Source organism: Oncorhynchus keta, chromosome 8, assembly GCF_023373465.1.
Source record: "Oncorhynchus keta strain PuntledgeMale-10-30-2019 chromosome 8, Oket_V2, whole genome shotgun sequence".
In the NCBI taxonomy this organism is placed as follows: Eukaryota; Metazoa; Chordata; class Actinopteri; order Salmoniformes; family Salmonidae; genus Oncorhynchus; species Oncorhynchus keta.
In genome coordinates, this window is record NC_068428.1 from 21925553 (window position 1) to 21952499 (window position 26947).

Genomic DNA, 26947 nt, shown 5'->3' on the forward strand with positions numbered 1-26947 from the left:
AGTGCACTATAGATCACTATAAACACATTCCTTTATCTTTAACAGAGCTCTGTCAACCCTTAACTTGACCCTCTCATACGTTAACAAGGCTGAGGTGGCTCCCTGCCTCCTCCCTGTCTGAGTCTCACCTCAGTGTGAATGCTCAACACTATGTTTGTCAGTGTCTCAGTGTTCTCACACACCAGAGCGAGAGAGGGAGAGAGAGAGAGAGAGAGAGAGAGAGAGAGAGAGAGAGAGACCAAATGAAGAGTGAAACAGCAGATGCGTTTCTAACAAGGACCCTGACTGTCTGGCTCTACAATCTGCTTGCAGCTGCTTGTGTCTGTGTGTGTGTGTGTGTGTGTGTGTGTGTGTGTGTGTGTGTGTGTGTGTGTGTGTGTGTGTGTGTGTGTGTGTGTGTGTGTGTGTGTGTGTGTGTGTGTGTGTGTGTGTGTGTGTGTGTGTGTGTGTGTGTGTGTGTGTGTGTGTATGTTTGTGCGTGTTTGTGCGTGTTTGTGTGTGTGATCATTTGCACAGATGAGGAGAGTTAAAGCTATTGTCCTAACTGAGCAACATGATACGGCTAAACTATTAACAGAGTTTCTGAGTGGGTTTTCCGAGGCAGACAGAAACACACATGGCTAGTGTGTCAGGTAACAAAGGGGCACCCAGGGGTGTGTTGCATCGTCCAGTGAGGCATCCCAACACAACTCCTTCCTTCATTGCCCCTCAGGCACTCTGGGGAATCTGAGATGCCGGAACCATAGTGTCTGTGTGTATGAGTCCACACGTGTCTGCTGGAATGTGTGTGTGTGATGTGTCCTTAAACTCTCCCCTTACTTGTTGAAGTCATATTTCTCTCAGGAGGTTTTTGAGCACTTCAACCAGCAATGAGCATCCAGACAGATTCAAAACAACCCTTTGAAGAACAATCAGCAGAAACTGGAACCTGAAATAGTGAAGGTTCTTTATCTGAGTGAGGTGGCTTGTGGTTGTCTGTCTGTATGTGTTGTTAACAGTAGTCCTCATAGGTACCGCAGCATCTGTGTGTGTGTTGGGTTGGAGAACACAGAACACGTCGTGAAAACGAAACTAGTGACAGACCAGCCACGGGCACTTAAGCACTAAACCTGTTTGTTTTGCTAAAGTGCTCGTGTGTAGCGTGGGACAGAGAGAGAGGGAGACTCAGAGAGAGACTCAGAGAGAAAGACTCAGAGAGAGATGTGTAATGTTTACTGTTCATTTTTATTGTTTATTTCACTTTATATATTCACTTTATATATTATCTACCTCACTTGCTTTGGCAATGTTAACACATGTTTCCCATGCCAATAAAGCCCTTGAATTTAATTTAATTTAATTGATACAGACACTCAAAGAGAGAGAGAGACAATGAGAGACTCAGAGAGAGAGACAGAAAGAGACTCAGGGAGAGAGAGAGAGAGAAAGAGAGATTTAGAGACTCAGAGAGAGGGACAGAAAGAGACTCAGGGAGAGAGAGAGAGAAAGAGAGATTTAGAGACTCAGAGAGAGGGAAAGAAGAGAAGCGCAAGAGATCAGATTGATTAAATTACACATGATACATTTACGTCCTCACTCCAAATGCCCTGCGTCTAATGGTTTTAACAGTAGGTGACAAAGTGCTGTTTTGTTCCCTCTTTTGTGTGAGCATGAATAGAGAAGAATTGTCAAAGGAGCCCTGCTCTGACAGAACACCCACATTACGTGTCTGAATTGAGCTTTTTGTAAGATGTGTTGTTTACTTTGGGGTGACTGGCGTTTTCCATCATGATACATCAAACAGAGTTTTTGAATAGCCACACAAGATTACCAGTTTTCTTCACTGTGTATGATAGGGTTGTTTTACTACTGGTAACCTGATAGCTGGCGACTACAGAAATCATAACCTCTGTCCCTGTGTGTGGCATTAGGTTACAGATCTGGAGTGGAGACTAAAAAGAGTCCGATAAGATGCGTATAATTCCTGAAGGAGTTGACATGGTTGACCGTCCAATTATCATAGGTCTGTTTACCTTACTTTTTCTGGGGTATGAGGTTATAGCCGACTGGTGTGTATGGACACATTGTTTAGTAATAAGTTCACAGAGTGTATGTGTGCGTGAGTGTGTTGTTCATTTGACACTGAAGTGTTGTCATGTAATGGGAGTTACTAAAGACTTGTGCTGTTACTAGATTGAGTATGAGCATGGTATAGGACAGTGTTGTTCTTTGTTGACGTTCCAGGCGGTCTTTGTCTTGCGGGTGGAGAGAAAGTTGTATTGTATTTTACACAGCTGTAAGATGTCTGTCAGACAGATAGTATGATTTATGGTCAGTAGATTGATATGTGTATGTGGGTGTTGGGGGAGTGTTTTACACAGTGTTTTACACTGTTACGCTACGCTGGAAGCCAAACATCAAAAAGCTGTTGCTGCCTTTCTCTGTGTGCCTCTAGTAGTGGGGAGAAAAAAATATGCCCTAGACAAGATGGTCTCTGTTCTGCAGACTTGATTTTCCAACACACACACACCACAGATCAGTATGCGTGGGGGCTGCCCAGAGTCTGCCTGTTTTTCAAAGTTCAGTGAAACACGATAATATGAATTGTCCTCGCTGCTTGTAGAGAACCAGTGTACAGGGTTTGGTCTGTATCATCACCATTTAAGACACTACTTTGGTTTTCCAATATTAAAGGATTGTTATTTGCAGTATTCTGTAGACAGCGTGTCAGTATGACTAGAATATTTAGGTGTATAGTGAGACAGTAATACTGTGTTTTGGTTGTGCTATGTAAGCAGGTTTGGGTGTGTAGTGAGACAGTAATACTGTGTTTTGGTTGTGCTATGTAAGCAGGTTTGGGTGTGTAGTGAGACAGTAATACTGTGTTTTGGTTGTGCTATGTAAGCAGGTTTGTGTGTGTAGTGAGACAGTAATACTGTGTTTTGGTTGTGCTATGTAAGCAGGTTTGAGTGTGTAGTGAGACAGTAATACTGTGTTTTGGTTGTGCTATGTAAGCAGGATTGAGTGTGTAGTGAGACAGTAATACTGTGTTTTGGTTGTGCTATGTAAGCAGGTTTGTGTGTGTAGTGAGACAGTAATACTGTGTTTTGGTTGTGCTATGTAAGCAGGTTTGAGTGTGTAGTGAGACAGTAATACTGTGTTTTGGTTGTGCTATGTAAGCAGGTTTGTGTGTGTAGTGAGACAGTAATACTGTGTTTTGGTTGTGCTATGTAAGCAGGTTTGAGTGTGTAGTGAGACAGTAATACTGTGTTTTGGTTGTGCTATGTAAGCAGGATTGAGTGTGTAGTGAGACAGTAATACTGTGTTTTGGTTGTGCTATGTAAGCAGGATTGAGTGTGTAGTGAGACAGTAATACTGTGTTTTGGTTGTGCTATGTAAGCAGGTTTGTGTGTGTAGTGAGACAGTAATACTGTGTTTTGGTTGTGCTATGTAAGCAGGTTTGAGTGTGTAGCAGACCGGTGTTTTGGTTGTGTAATATTAGTCTGCTCTGGTGTGTAGGCTAGCGTGACTCTGTAAGAGCATGATGGTTAGGGTCATCTCCATAGGCCCTAACTGAAAATGAGCTGTTATTGGTAGAGAGGTTTGGAACACTCTTTGCTGTTGGTCTATTAACTAGTGTACCTCGTGGTGATGTCACCATGCCACCCATGCAAATTCAACCAGCAACTTTTTAGGAAATAACACTGATCAATTTCTTTCACACTTTTACAGTGTTAGTTTCATCAGCTGTTGTACAATATGATACAACATTTTGACGTACTGGACATTTAAACCAATGGAAAGAGTTGTTAGCATCTTTTTGGGGCCTTTTTTGTTTGCATCATGGTAGCTCCTGGTTGGGATGTGGATTCATATTTAGACCCTTTTCACTGTAGTTAGGTTAGTTTGTCACTCATTCAATTCCAGAAAACTAAACAGCAGAGGAATCAATGATAAGACTATGTGAATATGACTCTCGTGTATCTTTCTAAACGAAGCCCCCCATGAGGTCAGATAGACAACAAGCTGAGACAGAGATAACTTCCACCCATCCTGTTTTTATTAGGATTTTACTCTCTTTTATTACATAGGAGCGACACCCCACAGTGGCACCTCGCGGTTCTCATCAAACTGACAGAGGAACAGCTGTCTCCCAGCCAGCACAGAGAGGGGGAGCGGGAAAGAGAGAGAGAGAGAGAGAGGGAAAAACTCTGGAAGGGTTTCATAGTAAACACTGCTATATTGGAAACAAAAAAACAACTCACTCTCGCTCTCTCTGTCTTCCTCTGCTACCCCTTGCATTTTGGGCACCGCAAAATTACAACGTGCAAATTCATAAATGTATAGGCTGTTTATGTGAGCCGAAGATAAACCCGCTGGCAGGGGGATGGTGTGGCTGCGTTTATGTAACGCTGTGCCTGAAGTGGGAAGGTTTGGTCTCAATCTATTGTCTGTCTGTGTATCTTCAACCACAGACAAAATGATGCAGTTGATTGCTAGTTTTATATTGCAATAACTGCTGTCTGGCCCCTTGGCTAACCTCTGAAGGGGGTGTTTACTGTGTGTGTGTGTGTGTGTGTGTGTGTGTGTGTGTGTGTGTGTGTGTGTGTGTGTGTGTGTGTGTGTGTGTGTGTGTGTGTGTGTGTGTGTGTGTGTGTGTGTGTGTGTGTGTGTGTGTGTGTGTGTGTGTGTGTGTGTGTGTGTGTGTGTGTGTGTGTGTGTCGTGCGTGCCCGCGCACATGTGTGTTTGCTTGTTTGCTTAATCAGTTGCCATCCCCTAGTGATTTAGCTGGTCTGTGTGCGTGAGAACATTTCTATGGTGGTTTGGGTTAAGTGGGGTTTACTGTCAGCTGTTGATGTCACTTCCCCCAATCTCATGCCACAGTCAGGGTCAGAAGGACTGTGGCTCAGGTCCGGTGACCACAGTGCTTAACAGACCAAAGTCCACCAATCAGAAAACAAGGCCGATTTAGTCACCCATTGTTAACTAATTATAGTGAAAAACACATGAACAAGAAGCTACAATAGCAAGTGTTTGTTTTCTCAGTGAGATTCAGGATTCCAGGATAAGGAATGTGTAACGCCCCATCCATTTTGCCCAGTCAGGTTGGGCTTGTTGTTGTGATACCAACCTATTATTGGATTAAATATATATATTTGTTTCACCTTTATTTAACCAGGTAGGCCAGTTGAGAACAAGTTCTCATTTACAACTGCGACCTGGTCAAGATAAAGCAAAGCAGTGCGACACAAACAACAACACTGAGTTACACGTGGGATAAACAAACGTACAGTCAATAACACAATAGAAACAAATCTATATACAGTGTGTGCAAAGGAAGTAAGGAGGTAAGGCAATAAATAGGCCATAGTGGCGAAGTAATTACAATTTAGCAATTAACACTGGAGTGATAGATGTGCAGATGAGGATGTGCAAGTAGAAATACTGGTGTGCAAATGAGCATTAAAAAATCGAAAATGTATTGTTCAGAAGTTCATACTGCACCTATTGGCCATATAGCCACCTCCTCCAATCTCTCTCTTTATCTCTTACACACACACACACGCACACACACACCATCCCTCCGCATACTTCTGTCAGGTGTGCTCTGTTTTTCTAGTCGGAGTAGAGAGGAATCTGGGCTTGGATCCAAACTGAGTATCAGCACCACACTGCCAGAGACCAGACAAGAAGCAACACATTCCCACTGTCTCTCCTCTCCTCCTCCTCCCCTTTTCCTCCTCACCTTCTTCTCTCTCTTCCTTGCTCACTTGAGCCTTTTTTACACTCCTTTTAATTCCTAGCCCACATCTTCTCCCCCTCTTCCCTCTGTCTCTCTCTCTCTCGTCTCTCTCCCTCTGTCTCTCCATCTCTCTCTCTCTCCCCCTCTTCACTCTCTCTTCCCTCGCTGTCTCTCTCTCTCTCTCTCCCCCCCTCTTCTCTCTGTCTCTCTCTCTCTCGTCTCTCTCCCTCTGTCTCTCCATCTCTCTCTCTCCCCCTCTTCACTCTCTCTTCCCTCGCTGTCTCTCTCTCTCTCTCTCCCCCCCTCTTCTCTCTGTCTCTCTCGCTCTCTCTCCCCCTCTTCACTCTCTCTATCCCCTCTTCCCTCACTGTCTCTCTCTCTCTCTCTCTCCCTCTGTCTCTCCACCACTCTCCCTCTCTCCCCTCTGTCTCTCTCTCTATCTCCCCCTCTTCCCTCTGTCTCTCTCTCCCCCTCTTCACTCTCTCTCTTCCCTCGCTGTCTCTCTCTCTCTCTCTCTCCGCCTCTCTCCCTCTCTTCCTTCTCTCTCCATCGCTCTCCCCCTCTTCCCTCTGTCTCTCTCCCCCTCTTCCTTCTGTCTCTCTCTCTTCCCTCTGTCTCTCACTCTCCCTCCCTCTCTGTCTCTCTCTCTCTCCCCCTCTGTCTCTCTCTCTCTCTCCCCCTCTTCCCTCTCTTTCTTCTGTCTCTCTCTCTCTCTCCCTCTTTCCTCTGTCTCGCACTCTCCCTCTCTGTCTCTCTCCCTCTCACCCCCTGTCTCTCTCTCACTCTGTCTTTTCGTCTCTCTCGTCCCTTTTTGTCTCTCCGTCTCCCTCTCCATCTCTCTCTGAGATCTTGGTTGACACTACTTCTCAGCATGTTTTGTTTTGGGCTGGAGGAGAGGTTGTAGTTCTCTACAGGAGGTTTGGGGGATTTTGATTGGTGTTGTGGGCCCTTTTGACTATCAATCCTGCATGAGGCCAGTTCATTCCACTGACTGGTTGCAGTTCCCAATTATCTGGAAGCCTCTTCACAATTGGAAAAAAAATGTTCAGGATTCTATATTTTATGCACAGTCTCTTCTATACTCCTTCGTCTGCCCATAGAACAGGCTACTGTCAAGTTTCAGTGATGAATAGAGAATGGTGCTAGTTTAATAAAATAAAAAACATGTCTGCAAGATCACATAATGATGGTATTCTACATAACAGAACCGATAATAGCATAGTATAACGTTACGTACTGCAAGACAAAAAACACCGCATTTTAGGATGATTGTGCGAATGTTCACATTTTTCTCTCATTTCCTCTCATGCCAAAACTCCACAGTCCGCCTCTAGGCAGAATATGTGCTTTGATTGAAACAAAACACAGGTATGCTATAGTTTGTTAACACCATCTGCTTTTACATTATTCAAAACAACACTGGGCTACTTCTAATCAACACTGTATAACACAAGAAGATCTAAATGCATATCCCCATGAAACTGATTGAGATCAAATGGTTGGTATGCAGATGCTGCATGGACGTTTCCAGTAAAACAGTGAACACAAAAATGTGTGTGTGTAAAGTACAGCTAAAGAAGCACATGTGCAGAATGTGATACATGTTTTTAGCTCTGGGGTAAAGACTTCCAGGGGGTCGGAACAGGGTGGTTACCTTTGGAACCGCAGCCTCTGCCTTTAACAGTACTGTTAGTGATGCTAATGTTAATGCTAGCTCCCCACTACTGCTAGTGGTGCTAATGTTAATGCTAGCTCAGCTCCCCACTACTGTTAGTGATGCTAATGTTAATGCTAGCTCTCCACTACTGTTAGTGGTGCTAATGTTAACGCTAGCTCAGCTCCCCACCACTGTTAGTGATGCTAATGTTAATGCTAGCTCCCCACTACTGTTAGTGGTGCTAATGTTAATGCTAGCTCCCCACTACTGTTAGTGATGCTAATGTTAATCCTAGCTCCCCACTACTGTTAGTGGTGCTAATGTTAATGCTCCCCACTACTGTTAGTGATGCTAATGTTAATACTAGCTCCCCACTACTCTTAGTGGTGCTAATGTTAATGCTAGCTCAGCTCCCCACTACTCTTAGTGATGCTAATTTTAATGCTAGCTCAGCTCCCCACTACTGTTAGGGATGCTAATTTTAATGCTAGCTCAGCTCCCCACTACTGTTATGTTGTTGTTATCTCAGTTCCCATCTACATCATGGAGCATTAACACTAGGTTTGTAACACTAGGACGGTTTGTAATGGACTTTTTCTAAATATGTGTATTTTACACTAGCAGAACGTTGAGATAAATATGCATATATGCATAGGTAATTAAAAACATGATACTTAGAATTTATTTCAAAAGAACAGAATAGCATGTTTTTATTTTTTTTATCTGTGCTTAGTAGCCGAGGCTAAATGGCTTCGCCATGCCAATGAAATCAACTTGTTCATTTAGCAGACATCACATGTTTGTATTCCCCTGCCTTACCACAGTCAACACACACATATTGTACAGTAATAATATAATGGAATATAACAGAATAAAATAGAAAGGATATTTAAACCCAAATGACTGTTGCTGATTCTCGCCAGTACTCACAAAGTTATATTTTGAAACAGAGCCCATCTGAGCAATTTTGATAGTTCATTAGAAACCTTAGATAGGGTATAGCTATCAAAACATCTGGCCTGCATGGACCTGTAAAAGTGCTTTTTGGTAAGCTCCGTTCACTTCTATGCCAATGCACACTCGCTGGTCTCTTCATTCTCAATTTGACAATTGACATTATTGTCACCCATCAGACTGTTGTCAATTTAATTTTGTCTTTAGGCCACATCTATTAATACATGTGTGATTATATGTGTTTAAATAGCTGGGCAGGCAACTGTTTTCTTATAGTCAGAAAATACAGTATAATCTTATTTTAGTATCTACAGTCTATGCGCTTCTGGATCAATCAATAGATTTTCTTTCTCATTAAATTAACATTTGGTGTCCTGAGGTTTCTTATGACCTATTTTAACATAATAAAGGCATTAATTTGACAATTTATTATTTATTATGGAATATTTACACAATTGAAATATCAAAGGTCAGAATGAACATCATGGCCATTCTAGTAGTCATGTAATTCCGGCTCTCCAAGTGTTAAGCTATATGATATTACCTCTAGGTGGTAACTATGTAATAACTCTTAACTTAATCATTACCAGTATGCTTTCAGTGTTGTTTATGAAATAGAGCTTGGTGAGAGCGTGCTTGTCCTAGGGTTATTTTGCATTCAACATTCCCACATCTTTCTGGGAATGCTGCAAGATAGTTGCTTGGCTTTGGAACATTCTCAGCATATATCAACACTTTAACATATAATTTCATAAAAGTTCAAACATGGTTGCATTTAATACAAATGCTGGTAAGAAACATTCTCCAACTGGTTTGACATTGGGAATGTTCTCAAATAGTTCAGAGAACGTTACAGTAAGAAACAATTCCCTGCTGTGGGAATTTCAGTACTTCAGCATACCGTTTCCTCATGGTTTTATTTCAAGTCATGTTCTCAAATTGCTCCAAGAATATTAAGAAAACTTTACATAAGAACACAATAAAACTGTAATAACATTCAGAGAATGTTCTAATGATGTTATTTAAAAACATATACATATACCTCTATCTTCCAATCAAAATCAAATCAATTGTATTTGTCACATGCGCCGAATACCGTGAAATGCGTACTTACAAGCCCTTAACCAACAGCGCAGTTCAAGAAATAGAGTTAAGAAAATAATTGCAAAATAATGTAAATATAAAAAGTAACACAGTAGAATTAGTTAAGCATGTTCAAGTGTTTTGGCCGTTCCCATTAATTCTACACACCTGATCTTAATGAGTACTTATTTCCTTTTAAATGGGGTCTGTTTGAATAGACTCAAATGAACAGCTTTTGTATGAGTAAAAAAACATGGAATTGTAGCTCCATCCTGGTGGCACAGCGGACTAATTCCATGGACAGAGAACAGAAGACAGGTTAGAATCTCACTGATGCTGTTTCACAATAAATAATACTTGTGTTTGTATGATTAATGCTTAAGGAAATTCCTTTCCAAGTGTCCTATCAGTGTTTGTTGTTCAGAGAGTTTACTCAAAATAGGCTAGCAGTGTTATTAAAAGTCTTATTGAAACATTCACTGAAACGTTTAAGGAAGTCGTTCAAAAACCTCCAAATATCCAATCATTTCTGTTCCCAGACCAACAAAATGTTCGCTTCTACCGGTCAGGAAATGTATGGCTTCGTTCCCACAACAAAACATGGCTTCGTTCCCAAAAACATATGTTCCCACAACTTCCAAGAAACCAAATGTGCTAGCTGGGGTTTGTGTGTGTGTTTTTAGGGTTTCTGTTAGCCGGTATTAGCCGGCTTTTGACGATTCAAAAAAATTGTCCGGAAGAAGGAAAAAAATCCCATTGCAAAATAATACTTTTTAGGCTATTCATGGTTGTAAATACCAGTTGATGTAAATACATTTGACTGGTCATGCGTATCAGTCTATTGTTCAATTTGCCTAATTTAGTGGAATTAAATTGGTGCCTGTGTATATTGGTTATGTATGTGTAACGGATGTGAAAGGGCTAGCTTAGTTAGCGGTGTGCGCTAAATAGCGTTTCAATCGGTTACGTCACTTGCTCTGAGACCTTGAAGTAGTAATTTGCTTTGCCTTGCTCTGCAAGGGCCGCGGCTTTTGTGGAGCGATGGGTAACGATGCTTCGTGGGTGACTGTTGTCGTTGTGTGCAGAAGGTACCTGGTTCGCGCCCGGGTATGGGCGAGGGGACGGTTTAAAATTATACTGTTACATATGTTATTTATCACGCGCACAGCATAAAGATACAGAGGCTTTAACCAGGCAAATCACTTAAGAACAAATTCTTATTTACAATGACGGCCTAAGAACAGTGGATTATCTGCCTTGTTCAGGGGCAGAACGACAGATTTTTATCTTGTCCGCTCAGGGATTCAATCCACCAACCTTTTGGTTACTGGCCCAACGCTCTAACCACTAGGCTACCTGCCACCCCAAGTAGCAAAGTGGTTGGTCTTTATAAGCCCAATCATTGTACAACAATTCTAAATACAATCGGGTGTTAAAAATTGTTTTTGGACCACGATTAAAAATACATCATATTTTTATTTCTCAACTGGTAATTGAAGCGTGCTTCCCATTCGCCATTCAAATGCATAGGCAATGGAAGGCAGGCTTCAGCAACACATCACACACCACTGTGCAATGTGCTGGAGGCAGTATGTATTTTAAAAACATATAGCGACTTAATTGTTTGAAACCTGAACGCTTTACTAGATTTTACGAGGCATGTTTTTACCTTGCTTCAAAGTAGCCCAAGCAAAATCTGACCATATCTGTGGAGGCAATTATTTTATAAAGACTTCCATATGCCATTGAAACCATTAGCCTATTTCTCTATCAGCTTTCTTTCATTGTCTGGTAGCCAAATGCACATTTCCGCGTACCCTACTGCCTTGTGCACGTTGGTGCGCTAATAAGGTTTAGAATTAATAGTTTATCAATATTTTAAGCTAAATGTGCTGATCTGTTGCAACGTACTTTTTTATGTAGCCTAGGCCTACTGGTTGTATGAATTTGGGATCTATCGTCCCACAAATGTCCTAGAGTCTGTTTGTGCTATTTCTTTCTCGACAAGCTGACCAATAGAATATGTCAACTTTTCAACTATGTTAGAGAGTAGATTGACATAGGCTCATAGGCGGCACGTCCATTGTTGGGTCAGTGCCACTGAAAAGTTTGTTTTTGGACATTAATTTCCTCCTCCAGTTTAGATGGGCATCATATTCTATTTGTGTCTCCCCTTCTCGTAGGCTTATTATACATACGTCATTTTTATTGTCAGTGTCAGAAGAGTAGGCTACCCTGTAATTTGTCGAATTAAAAAAAGATTATTCTAGTGTCTGCAGTCATATAAAGTGTAGTGGAATTGCATGAAATGTGTTTATAAGGTGGCATGAGGACTGCACATGTGGCCAGAGCAATAAATTGCAATGTCCGTGAGATGCTTAAGACAGCGCTACAGGGAGACAGGATGGACAGCTGATCGTCCTCGCAGTGGCAGACCACGTATAACAACACCTGCACAGGATCGGTACATCCGAACATCACACCTGCGGGACAGGTATAGAATGGCAACAATAACTGCCCGAGTTACACCAGGAACGCACAATCCCTCCATCAGTGCTCAGACTGTCCGCAATAGGCTGAGAGGGGCTGGACTGAGGACTTGTAGGCCTATTGTAAGGCAGGTCCTCACCAGACATCACCGGCAACAACGTCGCCTATGGGCACAAACCCACCATCGCTGGACCAGACTGGCAAATAGTGATCTTCTCTGACAAGACGCGGTTTTGTCTCACTGGGGGTGATGATCGGATTTGCGTTTATCGCCGAAGGAATGAGCGTTACACCGAGGCCTGTACTCTGGAGCGGGATCGATTTGGAAGTGGAGGGTCCGTCATGGTTTGGGGCGGTGTGTCACAGCATCATCGGACTGAGCTTGTTGTCATTGCAGGAAATCTCAATGCTGTGCGTTACAGGGAAGACATCCTCCTCCCTCATGTGGTAACCTTCCCGCAGACTCATCCTGACATGATCCTCCAGCATGACCATGCCACCAGCCATACTGCTCATTCTGAGCGTGATTTCCTGCAGGACAGAAATGTCAGTGTTCTGCCATGGCCAGCGAAGAGGCCGGAACTCAATCCCTTTGAGCACATCTGGGACCTGTTGGATCGGAGGGTGAGGGCTAGGGCCATTCCCCCCAGAAATGTTTGGGAACTTGTCGGTACCTTGGTGGATGAGTGGGGTAATATCTCACAGCAAGAACTGGCAAATCTGGTGCAGTCCATGAGGAGAAGATGCACTGCAGTACTTAATGTAGCTGGTGGCCGCACCAGATACTGACTGTTACTTTTGATTTACATTTACATTTACATTTAAGTCATTTAGCAGACGCTCTTATCCAGAGCGACTTACAAATTGGTGCATACACCTTATGACAACCAGTGGAACAGCCACTTGCATCTAAATCTTGTTGGGGGAGAAGGGGGGTGAGAAGGATTACTTACCCTTACTTACCCTATCCTAGGTATTCCTTGAAGAGGTGGGGTTTCAGGTGTCTCCGGAAGGTGGTGATTGACTCCGCTGTCCTGGCGTCGTGAGGGAGTTTGTTCCACCATTGGGGGCCAGAGCAGCGAACAGTTTTGACTGGGCTGAGCGGGAACTTCAGTGGTAGGGAGGCGAGCAGGCCAGAGGTGGATGAACGCAGTGCCCTTGTTTGGGTGTAGGGCCTGATCAGAGCCTGGAGGTACTGAGGTGCCGTTCCCCTCACAGCTCCGTGGCGAGCACCATGGTCTTGTAGCGGATAGCTTCCACTGGAAGCCAGTGGATCTGAACACCAGACGGGCTGCGGCGTTCTGGATGAGTTGTAGGGGTTTAATGGCACAGGCAGGGAAGCCAACAGCGAGTTGCAGTAATCAAGACGGGAGATGACAAGTGCCTGGATTAGGACCTGCGCCGCTTCCTGTGTGAGGCAGGGTCGTACTCTGCGGATGTTGTAGAGCATGAACCTACAGGAACGGGACACCGCCTTGATGTTAGTTGAGAACGTCAGGGTGTTGTCCAGGATCACGCCAAGGTTCTTAGCGCTCTGGGAGGAGGACACAATGGAGTTGTCAACCGTGATGGCGAGATCATGGAACGGGCAGTCCTTCCCCCGGGAGGAAGAGGAGCTCCGTCTTGCTGAGGTTCAGCTTGAGGTGGTGATCCGTCATCCACACTGATTTCGTTTGTCCAGGGACATATTATTCAATTTCTGTTAGTCACATGTCTGTGGAACTTGTTCAGTTTATGTATCAGTGGTTGAATCTTGTTATGTTCATACAAATATTTACATAGGTTAAGTTTGCTGAAAATAAACGCAGTTGACATGAGTTTATATCTTATGCCGATAGATGTTTGTCTATCATTTCATATTATGCTCTATCGTTTATTTCGTTGTGTCGCAAATCACTCTTTACGGCAATTTTTTCCGCCAATTGGACGACGCTTTGCCGTGTGGAAGGAAATTTGCAACACAAACAAACATGGAGGAGAGTGAACTTGACACAGGGGGGCTACTTCAGTCGCATGGACGTGGTTAGGGTATGGTCCGTCTGGTCCGTCTGACACGGACCAGAAAACCGTCCTCTCCCAAAATATGCCGCAGGCCGGTCCTGACAACAGGCTCAAACACCACTAACCTCTTACCACCTACGCAAAAATCATGTGAAACAGTACAGAGAGAGTCTACGGATGAGACCCAAAAAGTACAGTCTAGTGCTCAAAACAAACCTCAGACGTTGCAAGAGGCTTTTGCCCGCGACACACCATATGGCAAAGAATCACGAAGATGGAAGGAGATAACAGCTGCCGTTACAACTTACATCTGCAAAGACATGGCCCCAATTTATACGGTCGAGAAACTGGGGTTTCGTGAGTTGGTGCCAACACTCGACCCGGGGTACCAAATGCAAATTGATATGTGACACGTATTAGTGCCAAAATAACATGCAAAACAGGCAAGCCCCCAAAAATATATATATACATTTTCGGCCTATATTGATTTTGTTTTTCACCTATAGTTGAAGTGTTTTCTATTTACCTTTTTAGATTTTATACATTCATATTTTATATTTTGTTACATGCTTAATTGAACATTTGCGCCAAGGTTCTAAATAAAAGGAGAAATAATCAAATATGAGTAAGTACCTTTTTATTTGTTGAGAATATTTCAAAATTGAATAAGAAATAGGCCTTTACATGTGGTAATTTTATTTAAACTATTTATTCATTGAATTGACAGAAAATGACCTTTATCAGGATATGAGATTTTACACAAGTCAGCAAATGCGATGATGCTTTATAAAGGTGGATGGTGAATATTATCTTCCCAAAACTTTCAACTCATGTGCCGCTTATGCATGGGCTAGTCATTTTGCTGTTTGTTACTCGTCTTGTTGGCTGAGGTAAAGTAAATGTGGAAAGTTGTTCTAACATCTTCAAAGTGCGCTGTAAGAAGGACACCAATTATTGCGTACTCGACGTGCATGTTCTGTGAAGAATAATTACCATCATCTGAAGTGATTTCTGTCATTCTGAGCACCGCGAGGGAACGTCCTGATCAGGTTACGCACCCTATGCAAAGGCCTGTGGGCCCGGTAAATTTCTCAAATGAAAATTGGTCAAATGTCCAGCACCACATTTTCATAACGGAGACCTTGATGTGTCTGTCTGTCTGTCTGTCTGTCTGTCTGTCTGTCTGTCTGTCTGTCTGTCTGTCTGTCTGTCTGTCTGTCTGTCTGTCTGTCTGTCTGTCTATCTGTCTGTCTGTCTGTCTGTCTGTCTGTCTCTGTCTGTCTGTCTGTCTGTCTGTCTGTCTGTCTGTCTGTCTGTCTGTCTGTCTGTCTGTCTGTCTGTTGAACAACTTCAAAGCCCTTTTTCTATCCTGATGGTAGGCTCTTCTACAGAACATGAAAGCCCAGACCTGATCATTAATCCAGGCATAGTGTTCAAACGGTTCCCATTCTAGTACTCTCTGAACCCTACTTAACCACACACTGAGTGTGTAAGTGTGTGTGCACGTGTGTGCGTCTACTCTGTCTAAAATATTCACATGTTAGGGAGTCTACATGTACTTCTAAGCTGTAGGAATTGTTTGTTAGTGTATGAGAGTTATATTTGGAGTAGAGATCGCGTGTGTCTATAATGTAATGCTACACTGTATAATGTCTGGTGTGCTGTCCTCTTTGGCTGAGCCAGATAAAAAGGAAAGGACTCCCACTCAGGAGATATGAGAAGAGAAGCTCCATTAGTTCCTCCAAAGCCAGCTGCTGCCTCGCATGAATTCCTCTTTCTACTGTTTGAACTTGATCCATCCATGTCTTCACATCTTCCCCCAGACACAAACAACTCTCAAATGGAGGTTTAAAGAAGCCAGCTGCGGCTTGAAGCACCAGTACTTCTACTAGTTGGTTGTGCCATTTCAGTGATTTTATTTGACAATCTACTGTTCTGTCCTTTAAATTCATTCACTTGTGTTAAATTATTTAGGCAGCTTACCCTCACCTAAAAGATTTTGGGTTCTTTTGGTTCAGGGCTTTTGAGTTACATCAAAAGACATCTAGGGGAATCTATACCTGCTCAATCACTCACATGTACTGCACTGTCCTGTATTGTTATTTTAGCTGCTATATTTTTTCTGATATTAAATCTTTCTTCTTTCCCATCTCTCCCTGCAGCTCCCAGTGATCTTCCTCCAGTCCACCTCTCCTCTTTCTCCTCTTCCGGACGTCTCAGGGAATGGGCCAGCGCCTTCCCAGAGAGCACTGCTTCACCCTGGGGTGTGGCTGCTACGCGAGGGTGGGAAGAGCAGCATCAACGTCCTAAAGCCCCACCCCCTCATTCTCTCGTGACCTTTCACCTCTCACCGTACTGTGACCTCTGAGCCATGCCGTTCAGGCTGATGCTGCGTCGGACACGGCGCTACAACGTGCTAAGCAAGAACTACTTTGTGACGCGGATTCGTCTGCTGGACAACAATGTGATCGAGTGTACTCTGTCTGTGGAGAGTACGGGGCAGGAATGTCTGGAGGCCGTGGCCCAGAGACTGGAACTACGAGAGGTGAGGGGAAAAACACACACTAGCTCTGCAACTACATTCATCTCTCTATCGCTAGCACACCTCTCCCACAGCTTACAGTACATTATGTTGATTCCACATAAACAGAAAGATATGCGTACACAAGCACACACACAATACTGTCCACAATCAGCAACGCTGAAGATCAGAAAGTGTTCGCACACCTTGACTTGTTCAACATTTTGTTGTGTTACAGCATGCATTCAAAATGAATTAAATATATATATTTTTATATTTTTTTCTCACCCATCTACACATAATACCCCATAATGACATAATACCCCATTATTGGATATGAAATGCAGAAATGTCTCATTTACATAAGTATTCACACCCCTGAGTCAATACATGTTAGAATCACCTTTGGTAGTGATTACAGCTGTGAGTCTTTCTGTGTAAGTCTCTAAGAGCTTTGCACACCTGGATTGTACAACATTTGTCCATTATTCTTTAAAAAAATATTCAAGGTGTGTTAAGTTGATTGTTGATCGTTGCCATACAGCCACTCAGGGACATTCAATGTCTGCTTTTTTTTTAACCCATCTACCAATAGGTGTCCTTCTTTGCAAGGCATTGGAAAACCTACCTGGTCTTTGAGGTTGAATCTGTGTTTGAAATTCACTGCTCGACATATAATTGTGTGGGGTACAGAGATGAGGTAGTCATTCAAAAATCATGTTAACCACTATTATTGCACACAGAGTGAGTCCATGCAACTTATTAAGCATATTCTTACTCCTGAACTAATTTAGGCTTGCCATAATAAAGGTGTTGAATACTTATTGACTCAAGACATTTCCGCTTTTCATATTTTATGAATTTGTAAAAATGTATCAAACATAATTACCCTTTGACATTATGGGGTATTGTGTGTAGGCTAGTGACACAAAATCTCAATTGAATCCATTTTAAATTCAGGCTGTAACACAACAAAATGTGGACAAAGTCAAGGGGTGGGAATCATTTCTGAAGGCACTGTAGGTGTTGTGTGTGTTTGACAGAGACAGAGGCCTGTGTGTGTGTAACTCTGCCACGCGTCTCTCTGCAGGCCCTGTGTATTTTTCTCTGCCCTCCGCTCCGTCTCTCCATAGGGGCTCTTGTCTTTCTCTAACGAAGCATAGCATCCCTTTGTCCTCCACTGCAGGAGAAAGAGATACCCGTCCCCAGACCCACTACCCCCACCTCCCCCCTTCCATCCCCCCTCTCTCTAACTCTCACCTCCTCCTCGTCATTCGATGATAAATATCTGCTGGTTTAGAGATTGAACTCGTGTTTTTATTGTCATTCCCTTCCTTTCTTGTTCTCTCCTTCCTCCCTCCTTTTCTCACTCCTCTTTTTTTATTCCTTTTCTTTGACCTCGGCAACTTTTCTCTCTCTCTCCTCTCTCCTCCTTTGCTCCTTTTCACACCATCTACTTTTTTCTCTCTCACTCTCTCCCCCTCCTCCATCTCCCTCACCCTCTCCCCCTCCTCCATCTCCCTCACCCTCTCCCCCTCCTCCATCTCCCTCACCCTCTCCCCCTCCTCCATCTCCCTCACCCTCTCCCCCTCCTCCATCTCCCTCACCCTCTCCCCCTCCTCCATCTCCCTCACCCTCTCCCCCTCCTCCATCTCTCTCACCCTCTCCCCCTCCTCCATCTCCCTCACCCTCTCCCCCTCCTCCATCTCCCTCACCCTCTCCCCCTCCTCCATCTCCCTCACCCTCTCCCCCTCCTCCATCTCCCTCACCCTCTCCCCCTCCTCCATCTCTCTCACTCTCTCCCCCTCCTCCATCTCCCTCACCCTATCCCCCTCCTCCATCTCCCTCACCCTCTCCCCCTCCTCCATCTCCCTCACCCTCTCCCCCTCCTCCATCTCCCTCACCCTCTCCCCCTCCTCCATCTCCCTCACTCTCTCCCCCTCCTCCATCTCCCTCACCCTCTCCCCCTCCTCCATCTCCCTCACCCTCTCCCCCTCCTCCATCTCCCTCACCCTCTCCCCCTCCTCATCCTGGTTGACTGTTCTGGCCTATATGGAGGTTTTCCTCATTACAGCCCAGTTCAGAGTTAACAATGCTTGTTAAAGCTTCAAACCCATTTAAGACAGACTTGGGCTTGGTCTGCAGTGTTAAGTATGTGTATGTTTGTTTGTTCACTGTTGTAAACACAGATGTATGTGTATGCCTGTGTGAACCTGTATGTACGTGTGTGTGTGTGTAAATGTGAATGCTTGCGTTGTGCATGCATGTATGTGAGAGGGGCAATGTAGTGCGTACTCACACAATGTTGTGATATTTCCCAGGCATCAGATATGTCATAAATACAGGGTACAGTCACACCCCCGCTTTGGCCTCTGTCTAACCCCCTTTCCCCTCCATTTACCCCCCTACCTCTATCTAACCCCCTCTCTTCCCCACCTACCCAAACACTACACCTACACGGCAGGCCTGCCTATGGTCAAAAAATAACCATCTTTCTCTCTTTCGCTCTCTTTCTCTCTCCTTTCATTGCTGATGTGTCTCGTCTTTCACCACAGCTCATCCTGACAGCGCCAGGAGTGTGTGATTGATGGGTGTCTGAGACTGTGTGTATGTGTGTGTATGTATAGTTGAAGTCTGAAGTTTACATACACTTAGGTTGGAGTCATTAAAACTCATTTTTCGACCACTCCACAAATTTCTTGTTAACAAACTATAGTTTTGGCAAGTTGGTTTGGACATCTACTTTGTGCATGACACAAGTAATTTTCCAACAATTATTTCACTTTTAATTCACTGTATCACAATTCCAGTGGGTCATAAGTTTACATACACTAAGTTGACTGTGCCTTTAAACAGCTTGGAAAAGTCCAGAAAATGATGTCATGGCTTTAGAAGCTTCTGATAGGCTAATTGGCATCATTTGAGTCAATTGGAGGTGTACCCGTGGATGTATTTCAAGGCCTACCTTCAAACTCAGTACCTCTTTGCTTGACATCATGGGAAAATCAAAAGAAATCAGCCAAGACCTCAGAAAAAAAATTGTAGACCTCCACGAGTCTGGTTCATCCTTGGGAGCAATTTCCAAATGCCTGAAGGTACCACGTTCATCTGTACAAACAATAGTACGCAAGTATAAACACCATGGGACCACGCAGCTGTCATACCGCTCAGGAAGGAGACGCGTTCTGTCTCCTAGAGATGAATGTTCTTTGGTGCGAAAAGTGCAATTCAATCCCAGAACAACAGCAAAGGACCCTGTGAAGATGGTGGAGGAAACTGGTAAAAAAGTATCTATATCAACAGTAAAACAAGTCCAATATCAACATAACCTGAAAGGCCGCTCAGCCACTGCTGAGGAAGAAGCCACTGCTCCAAAACTGCCGTAAAAAAACAGACTACGGTTTGCAACTGCACATGGGAACAAAGATTGTACTTTTTGGAGAAATATCCTCTGGTCTGATGAAACAAAAAGGGTACTGTTTGGCCATAATGACCATTGTTATGTTTGGAGGAAAAAGGGGGAGGCTTGCAAGCCAAAGAAGACCATCCAAACCGTGAGGCACGGGGGTGGAAGCATCATGTTGTGGGGGTGCTTTGCTGCAGGAGGGTGTGGAGCAATTCACAAAATAAGCAACATCTCAAGACATCAGTCAGGAAGTTAAAGCTTGGTCGCAAATGGGTCTTCCAAATGGACAATGACACAAGGCATACTTCCAAAGTTGTGGCAAAATGGACAACAAAGTCAAGGTATTGGAGTGGCCATCACAAAGCTCTGACCTCAATCCTATGGAACATTTGTGGAAAGTACTGAAAAAGCATGTGCGAGCAAGAAGGCCTACAAACCTGACTCAGTTACACCAGCTCTGTCAGGAGAAATGGGCCAAAATTCACGCAACTTATTGTGGGTAGCTTGTGGAAGGCTACGTTAAACATTTGACCTAAGTTAAAGAATTTAAAGGCAATGCTACCAAATACTAATTCAGTGCATGTAAACTTCTGACCCACTGGGAATGTGATGAAAGAAATAAAAGCTGAAATAAATCATTCTCTCTACTATTATTTTGACATTCTTAAAATAAAGTGGTGATCCTAACTGACCTAAGACAGGGAATTTTTACAACGATTAAATGTCAGGAATTGTGAAGAACTGAGTTTAAATGTATTTGGCTAAGGTGTACGTAAACTTCCGACTTCAACTGTATGTACACCACGTTACCAAAAGTATGTGGACCTGCTCGTTGAACATCTCATTCCAAAATCATGAATATTAATATGGAGTTGGTCCCCCCTTTACTGCTATAAAAGCCTCCACTCTTCTGGGAAGGCTTTCCACTAGATGTTGGAACATTGCTGCAGGGACTTGCTTCCATTCAGCTACAAAATCATTAGTGAGGTCGGGCACTTATGTTGGCCGATTAGGGCTGGCTTGCAGTCAGCTTTCCATTTCATCCCAGAGGTGTTTGATGGGTTTGAGGTCAGGGCTCTGTGCAGGCCATTCATGTTCTACCACACCGAACTCGACAAACAATTTCTGTGTGGACCTCACTTTGTGCATGAGTGCATGCTGAAACAGGAAAGGGCCTTTACCAAACTGTTGCTACACAGTTGGAAGCACAGATTTCCCTAGAATGTCATTTTATGCTGTAGCGTTAAAATGTCCCTTCACTGGAGCTAAAAGGTGCCTAGCCTGAACCATGAAAAACAGCCCCAGACCATTATGCCTCCACCAAACTTTTCAGTTGGCACCATGCATTGGGGCAGTTAGCGTTCTCCTGGAATTCGCCAAACCCAGATTCGTCCATCGGACTGCCAGATGGTGAAGTGTGATTCATCACTCCAGAGAACACATTTCCATTGCTCCAGAGTCTAATGGCTGGAGCTTTACCGGCTCCAGCCATGGAAACCCATTTCTCGAAGCTCCCGACGAACAGTTATTTTGCTGAAGTTGCTTCCAGAGGCAGTTTGGAACTCTGAAGTGAGTGTTGCAACCGAGGACATACACTTTTTACGCGCTGCGCACACTCAGCAGTCCCGTTCTGTGAGCTTGTGTACCCTTCTACTTTGCGGATGAGCCATTGCTGCTCCTAACGGCTGAGCCAAATTTTACGAACTGACTTGTTGGAAAGGTGGCATCCTATGACGGTGCCACGTTGAAAGTCACTCAGCTCTTCAGTTCGTCCATTCTACTGCCAAGGTTTGTCTATGGATATTGCATGGTTGTGTGCTCGGTTTTATACTCATGTCAGCAACAGGTGTGGCTAAAATAGGCAAGTCCACTAATTTGAAGGTGTATTCACATACTTTTGCGTGGATCTGGAATGTAATTTATTTCAATTCAATAGGCTGTGTGGAAGTGGGTGGACTTGTGTGTTCCGTGTGAAGTGTGTGAGTGTGTGTGTATCACCTAAAGCGATACAGCAAAGTTGAGGATTCCAGGTGACACATACACACTCCACACATACAATTACTTTAAGGTCACACTCTGACGCACATAACAAATAATTACTTTGCACCTGGTCCTGGCCTTTAGAAACAGGTGTGCTGAACACACACACACACACACACACACATAGAGGTATTTTTTTTTATTTCAACAGCAGTACTGTTGGATTTGGAACATTCTATTCTCAATCCAACTGAAGTCCAACGAAACACCCCTGGGGCCTCATTTATTAACCATGTGTATACACACATCTGTGCGTGAACCATGTGTGGGGTTATTTCCATACAAAGTGTGAAATGTGTCAATATGAACGTAAATGTATGCACTGCCATGAGCATGCAGAGGCACAGTGCCAAGTGGTAGAAGCTACTTGTCAAGCATTGGGAAAAATATGTTGAAATTGGGAGAGTTTTGATGAAATTATTTTTCTATTTAATCGTATATCCACTTTGAATTCGTGAAACATCTTGAAAGGCTAGATATATTTTGTCCACGTCAGTGCATTTGTTACGATAATAATCCACATAAAGTACAGTAATTTGTTGAATTAGAGGCACGTGTGAAAGTGAAACCTTTGTTGAAATACTATAAAAGACTGAGATAATGGAAATGGAAAGAGAGATGGCTGATCTTGCTGTGTTGGCAGATTTGTCACACAATGCTTTTTGCACAGTGCGTTTTTTAAAGATCGGTAGGACTTTTTTTCCAGAAAGTACAGATTGGCTCATCAGATATTGTTTCACAAAACCAATCATATAGGATCTTTGCAAGGATTTAATTCCTACTTTAGAAAGAGAGAACACACACCATTCCAGTGCACATCATTTTGGGAACCAATTGATGTTTGTTTTACCATCAGTTGGTTCAGAAATGTGAACGGACCAATAGACTGCACACACACAGCCATAAAAGCACCATACCAAAAAGAGTTCAAATATGTGAACAGAAAAGGCTTCCACTCTTGAGGTGCTGGTGATAGGTTATGTGATGCGCAAAAACCACTGCTCAATGTGGTGGCAGGGTGGAATGCACAACTCGTTCATTCTGCAGAACAGCAACGTTGGCCTATAGGATGGATGGCTTATTATTTCTTTTTTGGGGGTGGGGTTGACCTCAACTGAATCCTAATAAAACCTTGTGGTTGTATTCAGTTTCTTACACTAGCACCTCTAATTTTTTTGTTACACTAACACCTTGTTTTTTTGGGTTGCGCCGTTGTAGGATATTTCATAGCATAGTGTTGTATTTTCCCACCATCTTTAAAGGGGTGGTTTTGACTCCCTGTTCACTCATGGTTAATTAGGGGCATTTTGAAATGCAAATAGCCAAGGTCGTTCATGAGCACTGAAGCTGAGGACATTTGGTATTTATTAACATTTACCTCCTACCGATGTGCGCATGACGTGGATAGGATTGTTTGATAAATCACAATTGTTATTTTTTACTAACATTTAAAATTCTGATTTTTAAGTAGTATTGTAGAATAGTTTCTACACAATATTGATAAATGACCTGGCCTCTACTTATCATTGTCCACAACAAATCACAACAACATTCCAAGACAACAGATACAGTGGATTCAGAAAGTATTCAGACCCCTACACTTTTTCCACATTTTGTTACATTACAGCCTTATTCTAAAATTGATTAAAATAATGTTTTCCTCATCAATCTACACACAATTCCCCAACTGACAATGCGAAAACAAGTTTTTTTTTTTTTTTTGTGCAAATTAATCAAATATAAAAAACAGATATCGAACTATACTGGCTTCGAATCGTACTACCCCGGCTCCGACTCTCGTCGGTGTAGCAGGGCCTGCAAACTATTACAAACTACAAAGGGAAGCACAGCCGAGAGCTGCCCAGTGACCCTAGCCTACCAGACAAGCTAAATAGGATTACCAGGACGTGTACTCCGAGCATGCTCTGATCAACCGGCAAGTGTCTTCACAGACATTTTTCCACCTCTCCCTGTTTGTAATACCGAAATGTTTCAAGCAGACCACCATAGTCCCTGTGCCCAAGAACACTAAGGTAAAATGCCTAAATGACAACAGACCCGTAGCCCTCAGGTCTGTAGAAATGAAATACTTTGAAAGGCTGGTCATGGCTCACATCAACACCAGTATCCCATAAACCCTAGACCCACTCCAATTTGCATACCACTCCAACAGATCCACAGATGATGCAATCTCTATTGCACTCCACACTGCCATTTCACACCTGGAAAAAGGAACACTTATGTGAGAATGCTATTCATTGACTACAGCTCAGCATTCAACAACACAGTACCCTCAAAGCTCATCACTAAGCTAAGGACCCTGGGACTAAACACTTCCCTCTGCAACTGGATCCTGGACTTCCTGATGGGCCGCCCCCAGGTGGTAAGGGTAGGTAACAACACATCTGCTACGCTGATCCTCAACACTGGGGCCCCTCAGGGGTGTGTGCTCAGTCCCCTCTTGTACTCCCTGATCACTCATGACTGCATGGCCAGGCACGACTCCAACACCATCATCAAGGTTGCCGATGACACAGCGGTAGGCCTGATCACCAACAACGATGACACAGCCTATAGGGAGGAGGTCAGAGAATTGGCCGTGTGGTGCCAGGACAACAACCTCTCCCTCAACGTGATCAAGACAAAGGAGATGATTGTGGACTACAGGAAAAGGAGGACCGAGCACGCCCCCATTCTCATCGGCGAGGCTACAGTGGAGCAGGTTGAGAGCTCCAAAATTCCTTGGTGTCCACATCACCAAAAAACTAACATAGTCCAAGCACACCAAGACACTCGTGTAGAGGGCACGACAAAGCCTATTCCCCCTCAGGAGACTGAAAAGATTTGGCATGAGTCCTCAGATCCTCAAAAGGTTTTACAGCTGCACCATCGAGAGCATCCTGACTGGTTGCATCACTGCCTGGTATGGCAACTGCTCGGCCTCCGACCACAAGACACTACACAGGGTAGTGCGTACGGCCCAGTACATCACCGGGGCCAAGCTTCCTGCCATCCAGGACCTCTATACCAGGCACTGTCAGAGGAAGGCCCTAAAAATTGTCAAAGACTCCAGCCACCCTAGTCATAGACTGTTCTCACTGCTACCGCACAGCAAGCAGTAACGGAGCACCAAGTCTAGGTCCAAGAGGCTCCTGAATAGCTTCTACCCCCAAGACCCCTGAACAGCTAATAAAATGAGTACTGAGAGTATTTGTATTTGATTTGAAATACCTTATTTACATAAGTATTCAGACCCTTTGCTATGAGACTCTAAATTGAGCTCAGGTGCATCCTGTTCCCATTGATCATCCAAGAGATGTTTCTACAATTTGATTGGAGTCCACCTGTGGTCAAATCAATTGATTTTGACATGATTTGGAAAGACACACACCTGTCTATATAGGGTCCAACAGTTGACAGTGCATGTCAGAGCAAAAACTAAGCCATGAGGTCGAAAGAAGAGCTCCGAGACAGGATTGGGTCGAGGCACAGATTTGGGGTACCAACAAATGTCTGCATCATTGAAGGTTCCCTGGAACAAAGTGGCTTCCATCATTCTTAAATGGAAGAAGTTTGGAACCACCAAGACTCTTCCTAGAGCTAGATGCCCAGCCATAATGAGAAATTGGGGAGAAGAATCTTGGTCAGGGAGGTGACCAAGAACCCGATGGTCACTCTGACTGAGCTCCGGACTGCCTCTGTGGAGATGGGAGAACCTTCCAGAAGGAGAACCATCTCTGCAGCACTCCACCAATCAGGCCTTTATTGTAAAGCGACCAAACGCAAGCCTGGTTTGATGAAACCTAGATGAAGTCTTTGGCCTGAATGCCAAGCTTCACGTCTGGAGGGAACCTGGCACCATTGCTACGGTGATGCATGGTGGTGACTAGAGGTCGACCGATTAATCGGAAAGGCCAATTAATTAGGGCCGATTTCAAGTTTTCATAACAATCGGAAAATCTGTATTTTTGGGCCCCGATTTGCCAATTTTTTTTTTTTTTACAAATATTTGTTTATATTTTTTTATATAACTAGGCAAGTCAGTTAAGAACACATTCTTATTTTCAATGACGGCCTAGGAACGGTGGGTTAACTGCCTTGTTCAGGGGCAGAACAACAGATTTTCACCTTGTCAGCTCGGGGGGGATCCAATCTTGCAACCTTACAGTTAACTAGTCCAACGCAATAACGACCTCCCTCTCTCTTGTTGCACTCCACAAGGAGACTGCCTGTTACGTGAATGCAGTAAGCCAAGGTAAGTTGCTAGCTAGCATTAAACTTATCTTATTAAAAACAATCAATCATAATCACTAGTTAACTACACATAGTTGATGATATCATCTAGCGTGTCCTGCGTTGCATATAATCTGACTGAGCATACAAGCATACAAGTATCTGACTGAGCGGTGGTAGGCAGAAGCAGGCGCGTAAACATTCAAACAGCACCTTCGTGCGTTTTGCCATTGCCAACAGCTCTTCGTTGTGCGTCAAGCATTGCGCTGTTTATGACTTCAAGCCTATCAACTCCCGAGATGAGGCTGGTGTAACTGAAGTGAAATGACTAGCTAGTTAGCGCGCACTATAATAATAATATAATAATATATGCCATTTAGCAGACGCTTTTATCCAAAGCGACTTACAGTCATGTGTGCATACATTCTACGTATGGGTGGTCCCGGGAATCGAACCCACTACCCTGGCGTTACAAGCGCCATGCTCTACCAATTGAGCTACAGAAGGACCACTAGCATATATGAGGGACGGAAGCATACTAGAGGGACGGAAGCTATGCTGTTACACTGGCAATACTAAAGTGCCTATAAGAACATCCACTAGTCAAAGGGAAATAAAGGGAAATAGTCCTATAATTCCTACAATAACTACAACCTAAAACTTCTTACCTGTGAATATTGAAGACTCATGTTAAAAGAAACCACCATATGTTCTGAGCAAGGAACTGAAACGTTAGCTTTCTTACATAGCACATATTGCACTTTTACTTTCTTCTCCAACACTTTGTTTTTGCCATATTTAAACCAAATTGAACATGTTTCATTATTTACTTGAGGCTA

At 43.6% G+C, this 26947-nt stretch overlaps 1 protein-coding gene across 2 annotated transcripts in view; it reads left to right on the forward strand.

The window, feature by feature from the left end:
• LOC118386616 (tyrosine-protein phosphatase non-receptor type 14-like) overlaps nt 1-26947 on the forward strand; it is a 114270-nt gene that overhangs the window by 11383 nt on the left and 75940 nt on the right. For both annotated transcript variants that reach the window (XM_052523838.1, XM_052523839.1), the window contains exon 2: nt 16071-16453. In XM_052523838.1, the coding sequence (XP_052379798.1) occupies nt 16280-16453 (174 nt within the window). In that variant the 5' untranslated portion in view covers nt 16071-16279. The remainder of the gene's footprint in view (nt 1-16070; nt 16454-26947) is intronic.